Below are 18,661 nucleotides of genomic sequence, written 5' to 3' on the forward strand. Positions count from 1 at the left end.
CAATAACATTAGGTGCTTCCCCTCCTATCAAGGCTGGATCAGGCATTCCAGTATGAAGAAGAGGGTTCCAAAAGCAGGCAAAAGAATCAGAGACAGCTTCTGCTCCCACTATTAGGAATCCCACAAGAAGACCAAGTTACATAACTGTAACATGTATCTAGGTCAGTCTCATACAGGCTCCCTGGTTGTTGATTCAGTCGCTATGGGCTCCTATGAGCCCACAGGCCATTTTGTTGTGGTATTCTTGACCCCTCTGGCTCCTACAATTCCCCCCCCCACACACACACACATACATGAACACACTCCTCTTCCATAGGATTCCTTGAGCTTCATAATAATGTTTGGCAATAGGTCTCTGGATCTGTTTCTATCAGTTGCTGGATGAAAGCTTTCTGATAACAATTGGACTAGGTACCACTCCATGAGTATAGCAAAATATTATTAGGAATCACTTCCTTGACTTTTTGTTTTTACCAATCATGTTTGGGTCTATCTTAGGTCTCTGGGCTATCCAGCCTCTGGATCCTGGTCCTCCAGGCAGTATCAAGGTGGGCTCCCTCTCTGGGCATGAGTCTCAAACTGGACCAGTCTTTGGTTGACCAGTCATTGGTTGATCCCTCCCACAATTTCTGTGCCACTTTCACACCAGCATATCTTGTAGGCAGGGCAAATTGTAGGTTGGAGTTTTGTGGCTGGGTTGGTGTCCAAGTTCCTCCCCTGGAAGCCTTGCTTGGTTACAGGAGATGACAAGCTCAGTCTCATATCCCTCCTAGCTTGGAATCTTAGCTAGGGTCACCCCTGTAGATTCCTGGGAGTTTCCATTGCATTAGGTTTCTACCTCACCCAGAAGATGCCGCCCCCCATTTCCATCCATCTCTCCTAGTACTCTCTCCCTCCATCCTCTCCTCTCCAACCTGAACCCCCTCTTGTTTTCATCCCCCCTCAACCCATCCACCTACAATATCTATTCTACTTTCCCTTTCCAGGGAGATTCATGTATCCCCTTCCTCAAGCCCTCTTTGTTACTTAGCTCCTCTGGTTCTGTGGATTGCAGCAAGGTTATCCTTCACTTTACAGGTAATATCCACTTATAAGTGATTACATTCTATGTTTGTCTTTCTAGGTCAGAATTGCCTCACTCAGAATGATTTTTTTTCTAGTTCCATCCATTTGTCTGCATATCTCATTTTTATTTTTTGTAACAGCTAAGGATTGTGTAAATAAACAACCTTTCTTTATCCATTTTTCAGTTGAGGGACACATCTAGGTTGTTTTCAGTTTCTGGCTTTTACGAATAAAGCTGCTATGAGCATAGTCAAGTGTGTGTCCTTGTGGTAGGATAGAGTCCTTTGGGTATATACCCAGAAGTGATACAGCTGGATCTTGGGGTGGATAGATTCCCAGTTTTCTGAGAAATGGCCATATTGATTTCCAAAGTGGCTGTGCAAGTTTGTACTCCCACCAGCAATAGTGCAGTGTTTCCCTTGCTTTACATCCTCTCCAGCATGAGCTGTCACTTGTGTTTTTGATCTTAGCAATTCTGGCAAGATAGAATCTCAAACTCATTTAGGATGTTGAGAACATGTCTTTAAGTGCTTCTCAGCATTTGAAGTGCCTCTGTTGAGAATTCTCTGTTTAGATCTGTACCCCATTTAATTGAGTTATTTGGTTTGTTAATATCTAGTTTCTTATTTATATATTTTGGAATTTTGCCCACTGTCAGATATGAGTTTAGCAAAGATCTTTTCCCATTCTGTAGGCTGTAGTTTTGTTCAATTGACAGTGTCCTTTGCCTTTTCAGTTTCATGAGGTCCTATTTATCAATTGTTGATCTTAGTGCCAGAGATTGTCCCCTGTATCAGTGCATTCAAGGCTCTTCCCCACTTTCTCTTCTATCAGGTTCAGTATATCTGGTTTTATGTTGAGGCCTTTGATCCACTTGGACTTGAGTTTTGTGCAGGGTGATAAGTATGAATCTATTTGTGTTCTTCTACACACAGACTTCCAGTTAGACCAGCACCACTTGTTGAAGATGCTTTTTTTTTCAGTGTCTGTATCTGGATTGTTAACCAAAAATTGGGTTTCCATAGGTATATGAATTAATGGTTAAGTCTTCAATTGCATTGATCAGCCTGTCTGTTTTTATGGAAGTACCATGTGGTTTTTATTACTATTACTCTGTACCACAATTTGAAGTGAGCAGTTCTTTTATTGTTCAGAATTGTTTTAATTATCTGGGGTTTTGGGGTTTTGGTTGTTGTTGTTGTTTCCATATAAGGCTGAAAATCTTTCAAGATTTGTGTAGAATTGTGTTGGAATTTTAGTAGGTATTGCATTGAATCTGTAGATTGCTTTTGGTAGGATGGTCATTTTGACTATATTAATCCTGCCAATCCATGAGCATGGGAGATCTTTCCATCTTCTGAGATCTTTTTCAATTTCTTTCTTCAGAGACTTGAAGTTCTTGTCATACAGATCTTTTGTTTGCTTGGTTAGAATCACACCAAGGTATTTTATGTTATTTGTGACTATTATGAAGATGTCATTTCCTTAATTTCTTTCTTAGCCTGTTTATCCTTTGAGTAGAAGAAGGCTACTGATTTGTTTGAGTAAATTTTATACCCTAACACTTTGCTGAAAGAGTTTTTCAAATATAGGAGTTCCCTGGAAGGATTTTGGAGTTGCTTATGTATACTATATATCATCGACAAATAGAGATATTTTGACTTCTTCCCTTCCAGTTTGTAATCCCTTTGATCTCCTTTGGTTGTCTGATTGCTCTAGCTAGAGCTTCAAGTACTTTGTTGAATAGATAATGGAGAGAGTGGACAGCCTTGTCTTGTCTCTGATTTTAGTAGAATTCCTTTAATTTTCTCACCATTTAATTTGGTGTTGGCCATTGGCTTCTTGTATATTGCCTTTATTTTATTTAGGTATGTGTCTTAACACTCCTGATCTCCAAGAGTTTATCATGAAGGAGTGTTGGATTTTGTCAAAGGCTTTTTCAGAATCTAGTGAGGTGATCATGTGGTTCTTTTCTTTTGGCTTGTTTATATGGTGGATCACATTGACAGATTTTGTTATATTGAGCCATCCCTGAATCTCTGGGATGTAGCCTACTTGATCATGGTGGATGATTGTTTTGATGTGTACTTGGATATATTTGAGTATTTTTCATCAATATTCATGAGGGAAATTGCTCTGATTTTCTTTGTTAAAGTTTTGTGTGGTTTTTGTATTAGAATTACTGTGACCTTATAAAATGAATTTGGCAATGTTCCTTCTGTTTCTATTTTTTAGAATAATTTTAGGAGTATTAGCTCTTTTTTGAAAGGCTGGTAGAATTCTGCACTAAAACTGTCAGTTGGGCCCTGAACTTTTTTTTTTTTTTTTTTTTTTTTTTTTGGTTCGGAGGCTTTTAATGACTAGTTCTATTTGAGTAGGTGTTATAGAACTATTTGAATTGTTTTCTGATCTTGGTTTAACTTTGTTAAGTATTATATATCAAAACATTTATTCATTTCTTTTAGATTTTCTGATTTTGTGGAGTACAGGATTTTGAAGTATGACCTAATGATTCTTTGGATTTCATTAGTCTCTGTTGTTATGTCTCCCCTTTCATTTCTGATTTTGTTAATTTGTTAGCCAGTATGACCTGGTGTTTTGGGTGCCTATGTTGCCTCTTGGATTCTGGGAACTGGTGTCGCTTCTGGGATTTTGGATACTGGTGTGGCCTCTGGGGTTTCTAGTACCATCTTGGCCTCCTACAGAGCAGGGGTCTTCTGCAGGAGGTGTGAGCCTGGGGTCCTAACATAGTGGCCTTTAGCAGAGCAGGGGTCTTCTGCTAGAATTGTGGACTGGGATATGGAGCCCAAGGGAAGGGGTACTGTTGGGGACTGCTGGACCAGCTTTAAGGAGTATTAGGTGATAGGTGCGTGTTTTACTTGGGGTTCCCAGTACCCAGCATAGCCTCTGGTAGAGTAGGTGTCTTCTGCTGGAGGTAAGGACCAGGATATGGAGTCCTCAATACAGATTTTTGTAAGTTGATTTTGTATCCTGCGATCTGTTGATCATTTCTGAAGTTTTATGGTTGCTTTTAGAATATAATGTTGTATGCAAATTAGGGACAGTTTAACTTCTTTTCCTTTTTATATCTCCTTAACCCCCTTCTTTGCATTATTGCTCCAGCTAGTGTTTCAAGTATTATATCGAAAAGAAATGGCAATAGCATACAGTCCTTTCTCATTCCTGATTTTAATAGATTGCTTTAAGTTTCCATTTATGATGATATTGGGAATATATTTGTCACATAAAGCCTTACTGTTTTAAAATATGTTTCTTGCAGTTCTACTCTGTGTAGGGCTTTTTAGCATGATGTTATGCTGGATTTTATCAAAGGCCTTTTTACATCAATTGAGGTGATAATGTGTTTTTTGTCTTCAAGACCACTTATGTAATTTATTTATTGGCTTGTACATGTTGTACCATCGCTGTATCTCTGACATAAAGTCATCTTGATCTTTGATGGTATTTTTGATAAATACCTCTACTGGTCTGTAATTGGTTTGTAATTGTATTTTATTGAAGATGTTTGACCCTGTGTTCATCAGAGATATTGGCCTCTGCCATTTTCTTTTTTGTTCTCATGGTTATGTCTCTACCTAGTATTGGTATTTTTATTAGAATAATACTGACTTTGTAGAAATAGCTTAGAACTGTTCCTTGTATACTTTTTGAATAATTTAATAAGAATTGACTATAGTTATTTGCAGATCTGTTGAAAGTTTGCTGTGAATACATTTGGGCCTGCACTTACATAGTTAGAATGATTTATATTACTGTTTCCTATGTTAGACTTCTGTTTAGGTTGTTGATCTCTTCTTGGTTTAACTTTGGTGGTTTGGTAAATCTAGAAATTTGTTCATTTCTTTTAGATTTTTTTTAAGATTTATTTTCTTTTTTTTTATTAACTTGAGTATTTCTTATATACATTTCGAGTATTATTCCCTTTCCCGTTTCCGGGCAAACATCCCCCTCCTCCCTCCCCTTCTTTATAGGTGTTCCCCTCCCCATCCTCCCTCCACTGCCGCCCTCCCCCCAACAATCTAGTTCACTGGGGGTTCAGTCTTAGCAGGACCCAGGGCTTCCCCTTCCACTGGTGCTCTTACTAGGATATTCACTGCTACCTATGAGGTCAGAGTCCAGGGTCAGTCCATGTATAGTCTTTAGGTAGTGGCTTAGTCCCTGGAAGCTCTGGTTAGTTGGCATTGTTGTAATATGCGGTCTCGAGCCCCTTCAAGCTCTTCCAGATATTTCTCTGATTCCTTCAACGGGGGTCCTATTCTCAGTTTAGTGGTTTGCTGCTGGCATTCCCCTCTGTATTTGTTGTATTCTGGCTGTGTCTCTCAGGAGAGATCTACATCCGGCTCCTGTCGGTCTGCACTTCTTTGCTTCATCCATCTTGTCTAATTGGGTGGCTGTATATGTATGGGCCACATGTGGGGCAGGCTCTGAATGGGTGTTCCTTCAGTCTCTGTTTTAATCTTTGCCTCTCTCTTCCCTGCCAAGGGTATTCTTGTTCCCCTTTTAGAGAAGGAGTGAAGCATTCACATTTTGATCATCCGTCTTGAGTTTCATTTGTTCTAGGCATCTAGGGTAATTCAAGCATTTGGGCTAATAGCCACTTATCAGTGAGTGCATACCATGTATGTCTTTCTGTGTTTGGGTTAGCTCACTCAGGATGATATTTTCCAGTTCCAACCATTTGCCTACGAATTTCATAAAGCGGTTGTTTTTGATAGCTGAGTAATATTCCATTGTGTAGATGTACCATATTTTCTGTATCCATTCATCTGTTGAAGGGCATCTGGGTTCTTTCCAGCTTCTGGCTATTATAAATAAGGCTGCGATGAACATAGTGGAGCACGTGTCTTTTTTATATGTTGGGGCATCTTTTGGGTATATGCCCAAGAGAGGTATAGCTGGATCCTCAGGCAGTTCAATGTCCAATTTTCTGAGGAACCTCCAGACTGATTTCCAGAATGGTTGTACCAGTCTGCAATCCCACCAACAATGCAGGAGTGTTCCTCTTTCTCCGCATCCTCGCCAGCATCTGCTGTCACCTGAGTTTTTGATCTTAGCCATTCTCACTGGTGTGAGGTGAAATCTCAGGGTTGTTTTGATTTGCATTTCCCTTATGACTAAAGATGTTGAACATTTCTTTAGGTGTTTCTCAGCCATTCGGCATTCCTCAGCTGTGAATTCTTTGTTTAGCTCTGAACCCCATTTTTTAATAGGGTTATTTGTCTCCCTGCGGTCTAACTTCCTGAGTTCTTTGTATATTTTGGATATAAGGCCTCTATCTGTTGTAGGATTGGTAAAGATCTTTTCCCAATCTGTTGGTTGCCGATTTGTCCTAACCACGGTGTCCTTTGCCTTACAGAAGCTTTGCAGTTTTATGAGATCCCATTTGTCGATTCTTGATCTTAGAGCATAAGCCATTGGTGTTTCGTTCAGGAAATTTTTTCTAGTGCCCATGTGTTCCAGATGCTTCCCTAGTTTTTCTTCTATTAGTTTGAGTGTATCAGGTTTGATGTGGAGGTCCTTGATCCACTTGGACTTAAGCTTTGTACAGGGTGATGAGCATGGATCGATCTGCATTCTTCTACATGTTGCCCTCCAGTTGAACCAGCACCATTTGCTGAAAATGCTATCTTTTTTCCATTGGATGGTTTTGGCTCCTTTGTCAAAAATCAAGTGCCCATAGGTGTGTGGGTTCATTTCTGGGTCTTCAATTCTATTCCATTGGTCTATCTGTCTGTCTCTGTACCAATACCATGCAGTTTTTATCACTATTGCTCTGTAATACTGCTTGAGTTCAGGGATAGTGATTCCCCCTGAAATCCTTTTATTGTTGAGGATAGTTTTAGCTATCCTGGGTTTTTTGTTATTCCAGATGAATTTGCAAATTGTTCTGTCTAACTCTTTGAAGAATTGGATTGGTATTTTGATGGGGATTGCATTGAATCTGTAGATCGCTTTTGGTAAAATGGCCATTTTTACTATATTAATCCTGCCAATCCATGAGCATGGGAGATCTTTCCATCTTCTGAGGTCTTCTTCAGTTTCTTTCTTCAGTGTCTTGAAGTTCTTATTGTACAGATCTTTTACTTGCTTGGTTAAAGTCACACCGAGGTACTTTTATATTATTTGGGTCTATTATGAAGGGTGTCGTTTCCCTAATTTCTTTCTCGGCTTGTTTCTCTTTTGTGTAGAGGAAGGCTACTGATTTATTTGAGTTAATTTTATACCCAGCCACTTTGCTGAAGTTGTTTATCAGCTTTAGTAGTTCTCTGGTGGAACTTTTGGGATCACTTAAATAAACTATCATATCATCTGCAAATAGTGATATTTTGACTTCTTCTTTTCCGATCTGTATCCCCTTGACATCCTTTTGTTGTCTGATTGCTCTGGCTAGAACTTCAAGAACTATATTGAATAAGTAGGGAGAGAGTGGGCAGCCTTGTCTATTCCCTGATTTTAGTGGGATTGCTTGAAGTTGATCTCCATTTAGTTTAATGTCAGCAACTGCTTTGCTGTATATGGCTTTTACTATGTTTAGGTATGGGCCTTGAATTCCTATTCTTTCCAGGACTTTTATCATGAAGGGGTGTTGAATTTTGTCAAATGCTTTCTCAGCATCTAATGAAATGATCATGTGGTTTTGTTCTTTCAGTTTGTTTATATAATGGATCACGTTGATGGTTTTCCGTATATTAAGCCATCCCTGCATGCCTGGGATGAAGCCGACTTGATCATGGTGGATGATTGTTTTGATGTGCTCTTGGATTCGGTTTGCCAGAATTTTATTGAGTATTTTTGCGTTGATATTCATAAGGGAAATTGGTCTGAAATTCTCTTTCTTTGTTGGGTCTTTGTGTGGTTTAGGTATAAGAGTAATTGTGGCTTCATAGAAGGAATTCGGGAGTGATCCATCTGTTTCAATTTTGTGGAATAGTTTGGATAATATTGGTATGAGGTCTTCTATGAAGGTTTGATAGAATTCTGCACTAAACCCGTCTGGACCTGGGCTCTTTTTGGTTGGGAGACCTTTAATGACTGCTTCTATTTCCTTAGGAGTTATGGGGTTTTTTAACTGGTTTATCTGTTCCTGATTTAACTTCGATACCTGGTATCTGTCTAGGAAATTGTCCATTTCCTGCAGATTTTCAAGTTTTGTTGAATATAGGCTTTTACAGTAAGATCTGATGATTTTTTGAATTTCCTCTGAATCTGTAGTTATGTCTCCCTTTTCATTTCTGATTTTGTTAATTTGGACGCACTCTCTGTGTCCTCTCGTTAGTCTGGCTAAGGGTTTATCTATCTTGTTGATTTTCTCAAAGAACCAACTTTTGGTTCTGTTGATTCTTTCTATGGTCCTTTTTGTTTCTACTTGGTTGATTTCAGCTCTGAGTTTGATTATTTCCTGCCTTCTACTCCTCCTGGGTGTATTTGCTTCTTTTTGTTCTAGAGCTTTTAGGTGTGCTGTCAAGCTGCTGACATATGCTCTTTCCTGTTTCTTTCTGCAGGCACTCAGCGCTATGAGTTTTCCTCTTAGCACAGCTTTCATTGTGTCCCATAAGTTTGGGTATGTTGTACCTTCATTTTCATTAAATTCTAAAAAGTCTTTAATTTCTTTCTTTATTTCTTCCTTGACCAGGTTATCATTGAATAGAGCATTGTTCAATTTCCACGTATATGTGGGCATTCTTCCCTTATTGTTATTGAAGACCAGTTTTAGGCCTTGGTGGTCTGATAGCACGCATGGGATTATTTCTATCTTTCTGTACCTGTTTAGGCCCGTTTTTTGATCAACTATATGGTCAATTTTGGAGAAAGTACCATGAGGAGCTGAGAAGAAGGTATATCCTTTTGCTTTAGGATAGAATGTTCTATAAATATCTGTTAAGTCCATTTGGCTCATGAGTTCTCTTAGTCTGTCTACGTCTCTGTGTAATTTCTGTTTCCATGATCTGTCCATTGATGAGAGTGGGGTGTTGAAATCTCCCACTATTATTGTGTGAGGTGCAATGTGTGTTTTGAGCTTTAGTAAGGTTTCTTTTACATATGTAGGTGCCCTTGTATTTGGAGCATAGATATTTAGGATTGAGAGTTCATCTTGGTTGATTTTTCCTTTGATGAATATGAAGTGTCCTTCCTTATCTTTTTTGATGACTTTTAATTGAAAATTGATTTTATTTGATATTAGAATGGCTACTCCAGCTTGCTTCTTCTGACCATTTGCTTGGAAAGTTGTTTTCCAGCCTTTCACCCTGAGGTAGTGTCTGTCTTTGTCTCTGAGGTGTGTTTCCTGTAGGCAGCAGAATGCAGGGTCCTCGTTGTGTATCCAGTTTGTTAATCTATGTCTTTTTATTGGGGAGTTGAGGCCATTGATGTTGAGAGATATTAAGGAATAGTGATTATTGCTTCCTGTTGTATTCATATTTGGATGTGAGGTTATGTTTGTGTGCTTTTCTTCTCTTTGTTTTGTTGCCAAAACCATTAGTTTCTTGCTTCTTCTAGGGTATAGCTTGCCTCCTTATGTTGGGCTTTACCCTGCATTATCCTTTGTAGTGCTGGATTTGTAGAAAGATATTGTGTAAGTTTGGTTTTGTCATGGAATATCTTGGTTTCTCCATCTATGTTAATTGAGTGTTTTGCAGGATACAGTAACCTGGGCTGGCACTTGTGTTCTCTTAGGGTCTGTATGACATCTGTCCAGGATCTTCTGGCCTTCATAGTTTCTGGCGAAAAGTCTGGTGTGATTCTGATAGGTCTGCCTTTATATGTTACTTGACCTTTCTCCCTTACTGCTTTTAATATTCTTTCTTTATTTTGTGCGTTTGGTGTTTTGACAATTATGTGACGGGAGGTGTTTCTTTTCTGGTCCAATCTATTTGGAGTTCTGTAGGCTTCTTGTATGCCTATGGGTATCTCTTTTTTTAGGTTAGGGAAGTTTTGTTCTATGATTTTGTTGAAGATATTTACTGGTCCTTTGAGCTGGGAGTCTTCACTCTCTTCTATACCTATTATCCTTAGGTTTGATCTTCTCATTGAGTCCTGGATTTCCTGTATGTTTTGGACCAGTAGCTTTTTCCACTTTACATTATCTTTGACAGTTGAGTCAATGATTTCTACGGAATCTTCTGCTCCCGAGATTCTCTCTTCCATCTCTTGTATTCTGTTGGTGAGGCTTCTATCTACAGCTCCTTGTCTCTTCTTTTGATTTTCTATATCCAGGGTTGTTTCCATGTGTTCTTTCTTGATTGCTTCTATTTCCATTTTTAATTCCTTCAACTGTTTGATTGTGTTTTCCTGGAATTCTTTCAGGCATTTTTGCGATTCTTCTCTGTAGGCTTCTACTTGTTCTCTAAGGGAGTTCTTCACGTCTTTCTTGAAGTCCTCCAGCATCATGATCAAATATGATTTTGAAACTAGATCTTGCTTTTCTGGTGTGTTTGGATATTCCATGTTTATTTTGGTGGGAGAATTGGGCTCCGATGATGCCATGTAGTCTTGGTTTCTGTTGCTTGGGTTCCTGCGCTTGCCTCCTGCCATCAGATTATCTCTTTCGGGCTTGTAGTTTTTTCTCTCTACAGGTCTTTAGCTGTTCCTGTGGGCCTGTGTCTTGAGTTCACCAGGCAGGTCACTTGCAGGGGAAAAGTTGGTCCTACCTGAGGTTCCGAGGCTCAAGTGTGCTCGTGGGGTACTGCCTAAGTCCTCTCCACGGCGGTAGCAACCGAGAAGATCTGCGCCGCTCTTTCCGGGAGCCTCCGTGCACCAGGGTTCCAGATGGCGTTTGGTGTTTTCCTCTGGCGTCTGGATGTGCGCAGAGTGCAGTCTCTTCTGGTTTCCCAGGCGTGTCTGCCTCTCTGTAGGTTTAGCTCTCCCTCCCACGGGATTTGGGTGCAGAGAACTGTTTATCGGGTCTGTTTCCTTCAGTTTCCCGCGGTGTCTCAGGCGCAGGGGTCCTGCTTCTCCTGGGCCCTCCCCTACGGGAACCCAGAGGCCTTATACAGTTGCCTCTTGGGCTAGGGATGTGGGCAGGGGTGGGCAGTGTTGGTGGTCTCCTCCGCTCTGCAGCCTCAGGAGTGCCCACCTGACCAGGCGGTGAGTTCTCTCTCCCACGGGGTTTGGGAGCAGAGAGCTGCTGCGGGCCGGGATCCGCAGGTCTGGGACTTCAGGTAAACGCAGGAAGTGCCCGGTCCTAGAGGAATTTTGCCTCTGTGTGTCCTGAGTTCACCAGGCAGGTCACTTGCAGGGGAAAAGTTGGTCCTACCTGAGGTTCCGAGGCTCAAGTGTGCTCGTGGGGTACTGCCTAAGTCCTCTCCGCGGCGGCAGCAACCGAGAAGATCTGCGCCGCTCTTTCCGGGAGCCTCCGTGCACCAGGGTTCCAGATGGCGTTTGGTGTTTTCCTCTGGCGTCTGGATGTGCGCAGAGTGCAGTCTCTTCTCCACTTTTGTTCTTTTTGATGTGACTTTTTGTGTTCCTTTTCCTCTCCCTCTCCTTGTTATGTCTACTATAATCTTTTTTTCATCTAACTTTTGACAGTTTAATTTTTCCTTCCAGTTTTCTAATGTAGGTTGTTGATTTAAGATTTTTCATCTCGAATGTAGGTATTTGCAGTTTTAAATTGCTTGCTATCTGTGCACTGCTTTTGCTGCATCTTTTAAAGTTTTGGTATGATCTATTTTTGTTTTTATTCATATACAAATCTTTTAAAACTTTTGTATGTCCTTTTAATTTGATTTTACTTTATGTTATACATTTATGGAGGTTAGATGACAACTTGTGGGAATCAGTTTTCTCCTTCCACAGTATGGATCCCAGAGTTTGGTGGTAGGCACTTTATCTCACTGGCCCCATATCAAAGTCTGTGAAATTATATACACGTTTATTTCTTTGATTCTTTTTGAGTATGTAATAATTTCTACTGAGTTGTGAATTTTCCATATATATCTTTCTGTTACTGATTTTTACCTTTGTAATAATTGGAGAAAATGCTTTGTATTATTTTATTCTCTTAGAGCTTATTGAGATGAACAGCTAAGGGAGGGTGGAGTCATATTACAATATACAATGATATAGATGCATGTAATGTCATAGGCCGTTATTTTGTATGTAAACTAAAAAATATTAAAAAAGGAAAAACTGGCACAAAAATATTTGTGCAAGCCAGTCACATAATTTATACCTGTCATCCCAATACACAGGAGGCAGAAGCATTTGATATTTGAGGCCAGCCTTGGCAGCAGAATGAGACTGAGAATCTTGTCGTCGTCCCCCCCCCAAAAAAAAAATCATTTGATCATTATTCAAGGCTTTGTTTCTGCTCTTTATATTCATTCTCATTGGCTTTTATAGCTGCTTTTATGCCGGTTGCACCCAGAGTTAATTACTATCACTTGGTAATATGTTTTAAAATCAGGAAGTAACTTCAACCATATATTTTAATATGCACATGTAAATATAATTTCTTTCAATGCATAGACTTAATTATAATCTATACCTTATTACCTGTCCACTAAAATGTGAAGCTCAGATTGGAATTTCTTATGCAGGTTACTTTACATATGATCTGTTACTAAATTTAAGAAATATGTGTGGGGATGGGTACACATGCTACAGCATTTGTGGAGATCAGGGGACAACTGTACAGCTCATTCTTCCCACTTTTATGTTGGTTCTGGGAATCTAACTCAGGTCATCAGGCTTGCACAGCAAGCATCTTTAACTTGCTGAGCCATCTTACTGCCCACTACGCACCATCTCTTAAGTACAACTTTTGAACACAACTTTGCAAGGCAGGTGGTATTATCTGTTATTTCAACATTTTGGCTTAAGACTCTGGAACCTGTTCTTAGGCCACTACTGTGCCATCCAGAATTTCGAAGTAGTTTTTTGATCCTAAGGCACCAAGTCTTTCTGCTGTGTCACACTTAACTTCTTTTAAAGTTAGAATATCTTTCACACCCAACAAAGTAATATTGGTGTCTTTTCCTGAAACAGCTGTGTTATTAGTATTCACTCCATTCTAAGAACAATTAAATCCTCTTTTTTTTTTTTGGAAAAAAAAAGTGAGGAGGCAAAGTTTTCACCTCTTTGCTGAAGGAGGAAGGTCTGAAAATAGACTCTCTTTTCTGTAGAGAAGCCCTCTGGAAAGAAGAGGGAGGAGAATTCTTCTGAGATTATTACTCTTAGAGTTCTCTTCTAGGCTCCTTAGGAGTTGCCTCAGAATTTTATGTCATCAGTTGGATCATTCTAGACCATATTTCCATTAAAAATTCTAAGTGTCTTGCCTCTGGATTATGAGGAATTGCCTATGGATTTTATGATAATCTGTATACCTCTATTTGTTTCTCTAAGATAGGATACTTGAATATAAATATTTTATTACTTAGATCGTGCAGTTCCAATAATTTTGATCCTAGTTCAACTTATGTTCCTATTGTGTGTATTAAATATGTATTATTTACTTTTCCCATTATTTCACAAACAATAAATACCTACTGTTCATTGTATGAGTTGCTTTAGTGAAAATTCAAGTACAAATCCCTGGCCTCATTTGTAAATTAGAGGCAGCAGATGTAATAATCAGTTCCTAACTAGAATATAACATCTCCATTGAAGGCATAAAGCACAGGTTGCTATGGAGAGCTGAGGAGGAATCTGAATCAGATTATGAGAGCAAATTTAAAAATTTATTTACACCCCAGCTATTGCCCCCTCCCAATCCCCCCTCCCACAGTTCCTCATCCCATTCCTCCTCCCCCTTGCCTCTAAGAGGGTGTTCCCTTCCCCAGGCCATCCACTTCCCTGAGGCCTCAAGTCTCTCAAAGATTAGGCACATTTTCTCCCACTGAGACCAGGCCAAGCAGTCCTCTGCTATATATGTGCTAGGGAGGAGGGGGTTTGGACCAGCCCAGTATGCTACCTGGTTGGTAGCTCAGTCTTTGGGAGCTCCCTAGGATCTGGGTTAGTTGACACTGCTAGTCTTCCTATGGGGTCGCCTTTTTCTTCAGCTTCTTCAATCCTTCCCCTAATTCAACCATGGGGTCCCAGACTTCAGTCCTATGCTTGGGTATATGTATCTGCATATGTTTCACTAAGCTGCTAGAAGGGCATCTCAGAGGACAGCCATGCTAGGTTCCTGTCTGTAAGCACATAATAGCATCAATAATAGAATAGTGTCAGACATTGGTGCCCCCCAATGAGAGGGATCCCAAGTTAGGCCAGTCACTGGACCACTTTTTCTTCTATCTCTTCTCCATTTTTCTTTAAGACAGGAACAATTCTAGTTTTTACTGTGGGTTGGTAACCCTGTCTTTCCACTTAAGGCTTTGTCTGTCAGCCAGAGGTGGACTCTTCAAGTTCCTGCTCTCCATTGGTGGACATTTTCGCAAAGGTCACCCCATTGAATCCGGAGAGTCTCTCATCTCCCAAGTCTCTGGTACTTTCTAGAAGGTCTCCCATACCCCCTCCTCCCAAAGACCGTATATTTCCATTCATTCTTCTGGCCTTCTGGGATTCTCTCCTGACCATCCCTCCATACTTGATCCTGTTCACCTTTTCCCCTTCCCCTCAACTCTCCCATCCTGGTCCCTCCCTCCCTCTGCCTTGGGTGATTATTTTCTTCCCCTTTTTTAAGTGGGATTGAAGCGTACTCACTTGGGCCTTTCGGCTTGATACATTTCTTATGGTCTATGGGTTGTATCCTAGGTATTCTGTGGGGTTTTTTTTGTTTGTTTGTTTTTTGTTTTTTGTTTTTTGTTTTTTTTTTTTTTGTTTTTGCTAACATCCACTTATCAGTGAGTGCATACCATGTGTCTCGGTTACCTCACTCAGGATAATATTTTCTAGTTCCATCCATTTGCCTGCAAAACTCAGGATGTCCTCATTCTTAATAGCTGAATAGTATTCCATTGTGTAAATGAACTATATTTTCTGTACCCATTCTTCTGTTGACGGGCATCGGGGTTCTTTCCAGCTTCTGCCTATCATAAATAAGGCTGTTATGAACATAGTGGAGCACGTGTCTTTTTTATATGTTGGGGCATCTTTTGGGTATATGCCCAGGAGAGGTATAGCTGGATCCTCAGGTAGTTCAATGTCCAATTTCCTGAGGAACCTCCAGACTGATTTCCAGAATGGTTGTACCAGTCTGCAATCCCACCAACAATGGAGGAGTGTTCCTCTTTCTCCACATCCTCACCAGCATCTGCTGTCACCTGAGTTTTTGATCTTAGCCATTCTGATTGGTGTGAGGTTGTTTTGACTTGCATTTCCCTGATGACTACAAGACCAAATCTAGAGCTAAATTTTAAAAGGTGAGCCAAGTAAGTCACCTGAGTGACCAAGAATTTGGTGAATGTAGGACAGGACTTTCATAACAAGGGTACAGCTATACAAAAGGCACAAAATGTAGGATATTTAGGGACCTTCAGTTGAATATGGATTAAGTAAATGAATATACTTGAAGAGGAGGAAGAAGACTGAAGTATATATCATTGTGTTGTTGTTGTTTTGTATGTGATTTAATTTATCCTGCCTTCATCTCTCCCTACAGTCTATCCATCCCTGGAGTCTGATGATGATGACCCTGCTTTGAAATCTCGACCCAAGAAAAAGAAGAATTCAGATGATGCTCCATGGAGTCCTAAAGGTTATCTAGTATTTTGTATCTTAAACTCTGTAGGAGTAATCACGTGAATAAAATAGATCAATGTAAGAGATCTGTAGAACAAGATCTTACTCAGTCACTCATTTGCTTAGTCAGCAAACATCTGTTACTTCTAGTACCATGGTAGGTGCCAGGACTGAATTTATTCTGTGACATAGTGTATGTAATGTAGCTAGGAAAATAATAGCTATTTTTGAAATTATATGGCATGAGATGAAGGAAACCAGAAGAGTTCACTAACACATCTAAAGCTTCTAAGAACATTCTGGTATGTGCCATCACAGCCCTACTGTGATACTTTTGTTTTCAAGAAGGAAAATTATGTGGACTCTTGGGCTTTACAAGAGTCCCAAGATTGTCGCCTACTAAGAAGTTATCCCTGAAGAAGGGAAGGAAGAGAAGGAAAGTAGGTACCTGAAGTGAACATGGAATTTTGAGGTTCTTCATCTTCACTAGTTGGGCTATTTACACTGAAGAACATTTCAGGGCTTCTTAAATTTTGAATATGTATGATGTATGTTCCTATGTGTAGTGTTTGTGAGTATGTATGTTCAATCCTGTGTGATTGTTTATGTATGCAGTTGTGTGTATGTGTAGTTTAGAAAATAACCTCAGGTGTGGGCCTTTGTCTTCCCACCTTGTTTACAGCAGGATCTCTTCTTGCTCAGTGCTGCATATCCCTATTTCCAGGGATTCTCCTATCTCTGCCTCCCATCTCATTATAGACATTCTGGGATTATAGATGTGTGTTACCACATCCAGTTTGGTGATCCAAACTCCAGTTCTCATGCTTATGTGGCAAGGCAAGTGCTTTGCCATTGAATTATCTTCCCCCAGTCCATAGTACTTTTCACTTCTTAATAAACTACACAAATATTAGTGGTCTAAAAAATATTTACCATTTCTCATGATTTGTTTTTAAATCAATCTTAATCTAAAACAGTTCATCTAGGCTTTGTTAGTTTTCTTATAGAAACGTATATAATTGTCCTATAGCCAGTATCATCTTCTAGATTTGTTTATTTGCTTTCATGTAACATTGGCTTTTTTTTAAGAGATGGGTTATTTATCATTTAAAAATTGTTTTTCTCATGAGATAATTTAAGTTTTTCTATCCCTGTTTGTTCTAAACTCTCAAAATATTGTAAATAGCTTGCTTTTAATTTCTTAACAACTTAAACGTTACTGCAATTCACCAGTTACCACATGATTGCATCCTGTTCTACTATAGTTATCACTAATAACATGAAAATTCATACTTGGAGCAGGGCGTGGTCGATTTTGCCTTTAATATCTGAACAGAGAGACAGGTGGCTCTCTGAGTTTGAGGCTAGCCCGGTCTATGTAGCAAATTTCAGGGCTACATAGAGAGACCCCTTCTCAAGAAAACAACAGACTAAAGTTCATACTTGAAATCCTATATGTGTTGGTCCTATCTCAATTTCACCAGTTTTCTTTCTTGGGACTAGCTTATACCCTGTAAACTATGTGAATATCCAATTCTCTAGAACCAGTGTTTCATAAAGACTTGCAAACTGGTGGTTTTTTTTTTTTTTTTTTAGTTTTATAACTCCTTCCTCATTTTTAAGCTGCCATTCTTGTGTGTGTACATGTGTGTTTTTCTGTCTGTCTGGGTATATTCATGTGTATTTGGATGCACATGTTTTGTTTAATGATTGTATTTTTGTCTGGCTATTCAAAACATGCTTACCTTTTAAAAGTATAGTATAGAGCCATTTGAGATGAGTCAACAGATAGAGGAACATACCATGCCTAACAGCCTGAATTTGATCTCCAGGACCCACATGTTAGAAGGAAAGAACTGATTCCTACAAGTTTCTTGTGACCTTCACATTTGTGTCATGGTGTACATCCCCAGTGTGAGTGTGAACATCAGAGAACTACAGTGTGAATGAGGAGATAGCTCAGTAAAGTACTTTTGTGCAGATATGAAGACCGGAGTTCAACAACCAGCACCCACATAAATTAAAAAATCAAAACCAACTAGCATTGATGATGCATACTTGTTATCGCAGTGCTAGGGGGGCACTTGCCTATTCATACTGGCCTAAGTCTGTCATTGCTCTATCATGTGGGAAGCAGGATCTCTTGATGTTTGCTGCTGCACACCCCCAGGCTATTTGGCCCATTGTCTTCTACTGCTACTCTTGTCTCTGCCTCCTATCTTACTCTAGGAGCACTAGAATCACAGACAACGGCTACTGCATCTAGCTTTATGTGGGTTCTGAGAATTTGAATTTGGATCTTCATATTTACAGGACAAATGCTTTACCCACTGAGCCATTTCCCAAGCACCCTTGTTTTTTAAATGTTATTCTATGATTATTACTGGGGTGGACATGTGCATGGAGGTCAAAGGATAACTTTATGGAATTGGTTCTCTTCTTTCACCTTTATGTGGATTCTAGGGAATAAACTCAAGTCATGAAACTTTTTGTTTTTTAATGTATGTGGAGCTGGTAATTGAGGCCTGGTCCTCACGCTTTTACAATAAGCACCTTACCAAGTTGTCTCCTTGGCCTTGGATGGGATTTGTTTGTAAAGAAAAGCTTTCTTTCTTCACCTGAAGATACTTGTTGCTCCTAAGAGATGCTTGTTGAAAAAGATAAGCAAATAACAATTTTTTAATTCATTATTGTTAAGGTGCTATTTAAAAGTTATGCCAAAAACTTCAAGAATTCATTATTTGATTGGTGCCTATAAAATAATAATCTTCAACAGGTAGTGTGTGCTATATATCAAGTCATTTGCACCAATTATAAATTTTGAGAAAGAAGAAAGATCAGTGGGATCAGTGAGGCCCCAAATATTTTATGTTATTATTCTTTTGAGGGATAGGCATGTTTTATATATGCAAAAGGAAAATAGATCTGAACAGGCAGTTCAGATGATAAGTGTAAG

The 18,661-nt window shown here is 39.5% G+C and overlaps 1 protein-coding gene across 13 annotated transcripts in view; it reads left to right on the plus strand.

The window, feature by feature from the left end:
- Positions 1 to 18,661, plus strand: part of Phf8 (PHD finger protein 8) — a 99,348-nt gene that overhangs the window by 71,728 nt on the left and 8,959 nt on the right. For all 13 annotated transcript variants that reach the window (XM_063280065.1, XM_006256792.4, XM_063280067.1 and 10 more), the window contains one exon: positions 15,626 to 15,721. In XM_063280065.1, the coding sequence (XP_063136135.1) occupies positions 15,626 to 15,721 (96 nt within the window). The remainder of the gene's footprint in view (positions 1 to 15,625; positions 15,722 to 18,661) is intronic.

The sequence above is a fragment of the Rattus norvegicus genome, chromosome X (genome assembly GCF_036323735.1).
Source record: "Rattus norvegicus strain BN/NHsdMcwi chromosome X, GRCr8, whole genome shotgun sequence".
Lineage (NCBI taxonomy): Eukaryota > Metazoa > Chordata > Mammalia > Rodentia > Muridae > Rattus > Rattus norvegicus.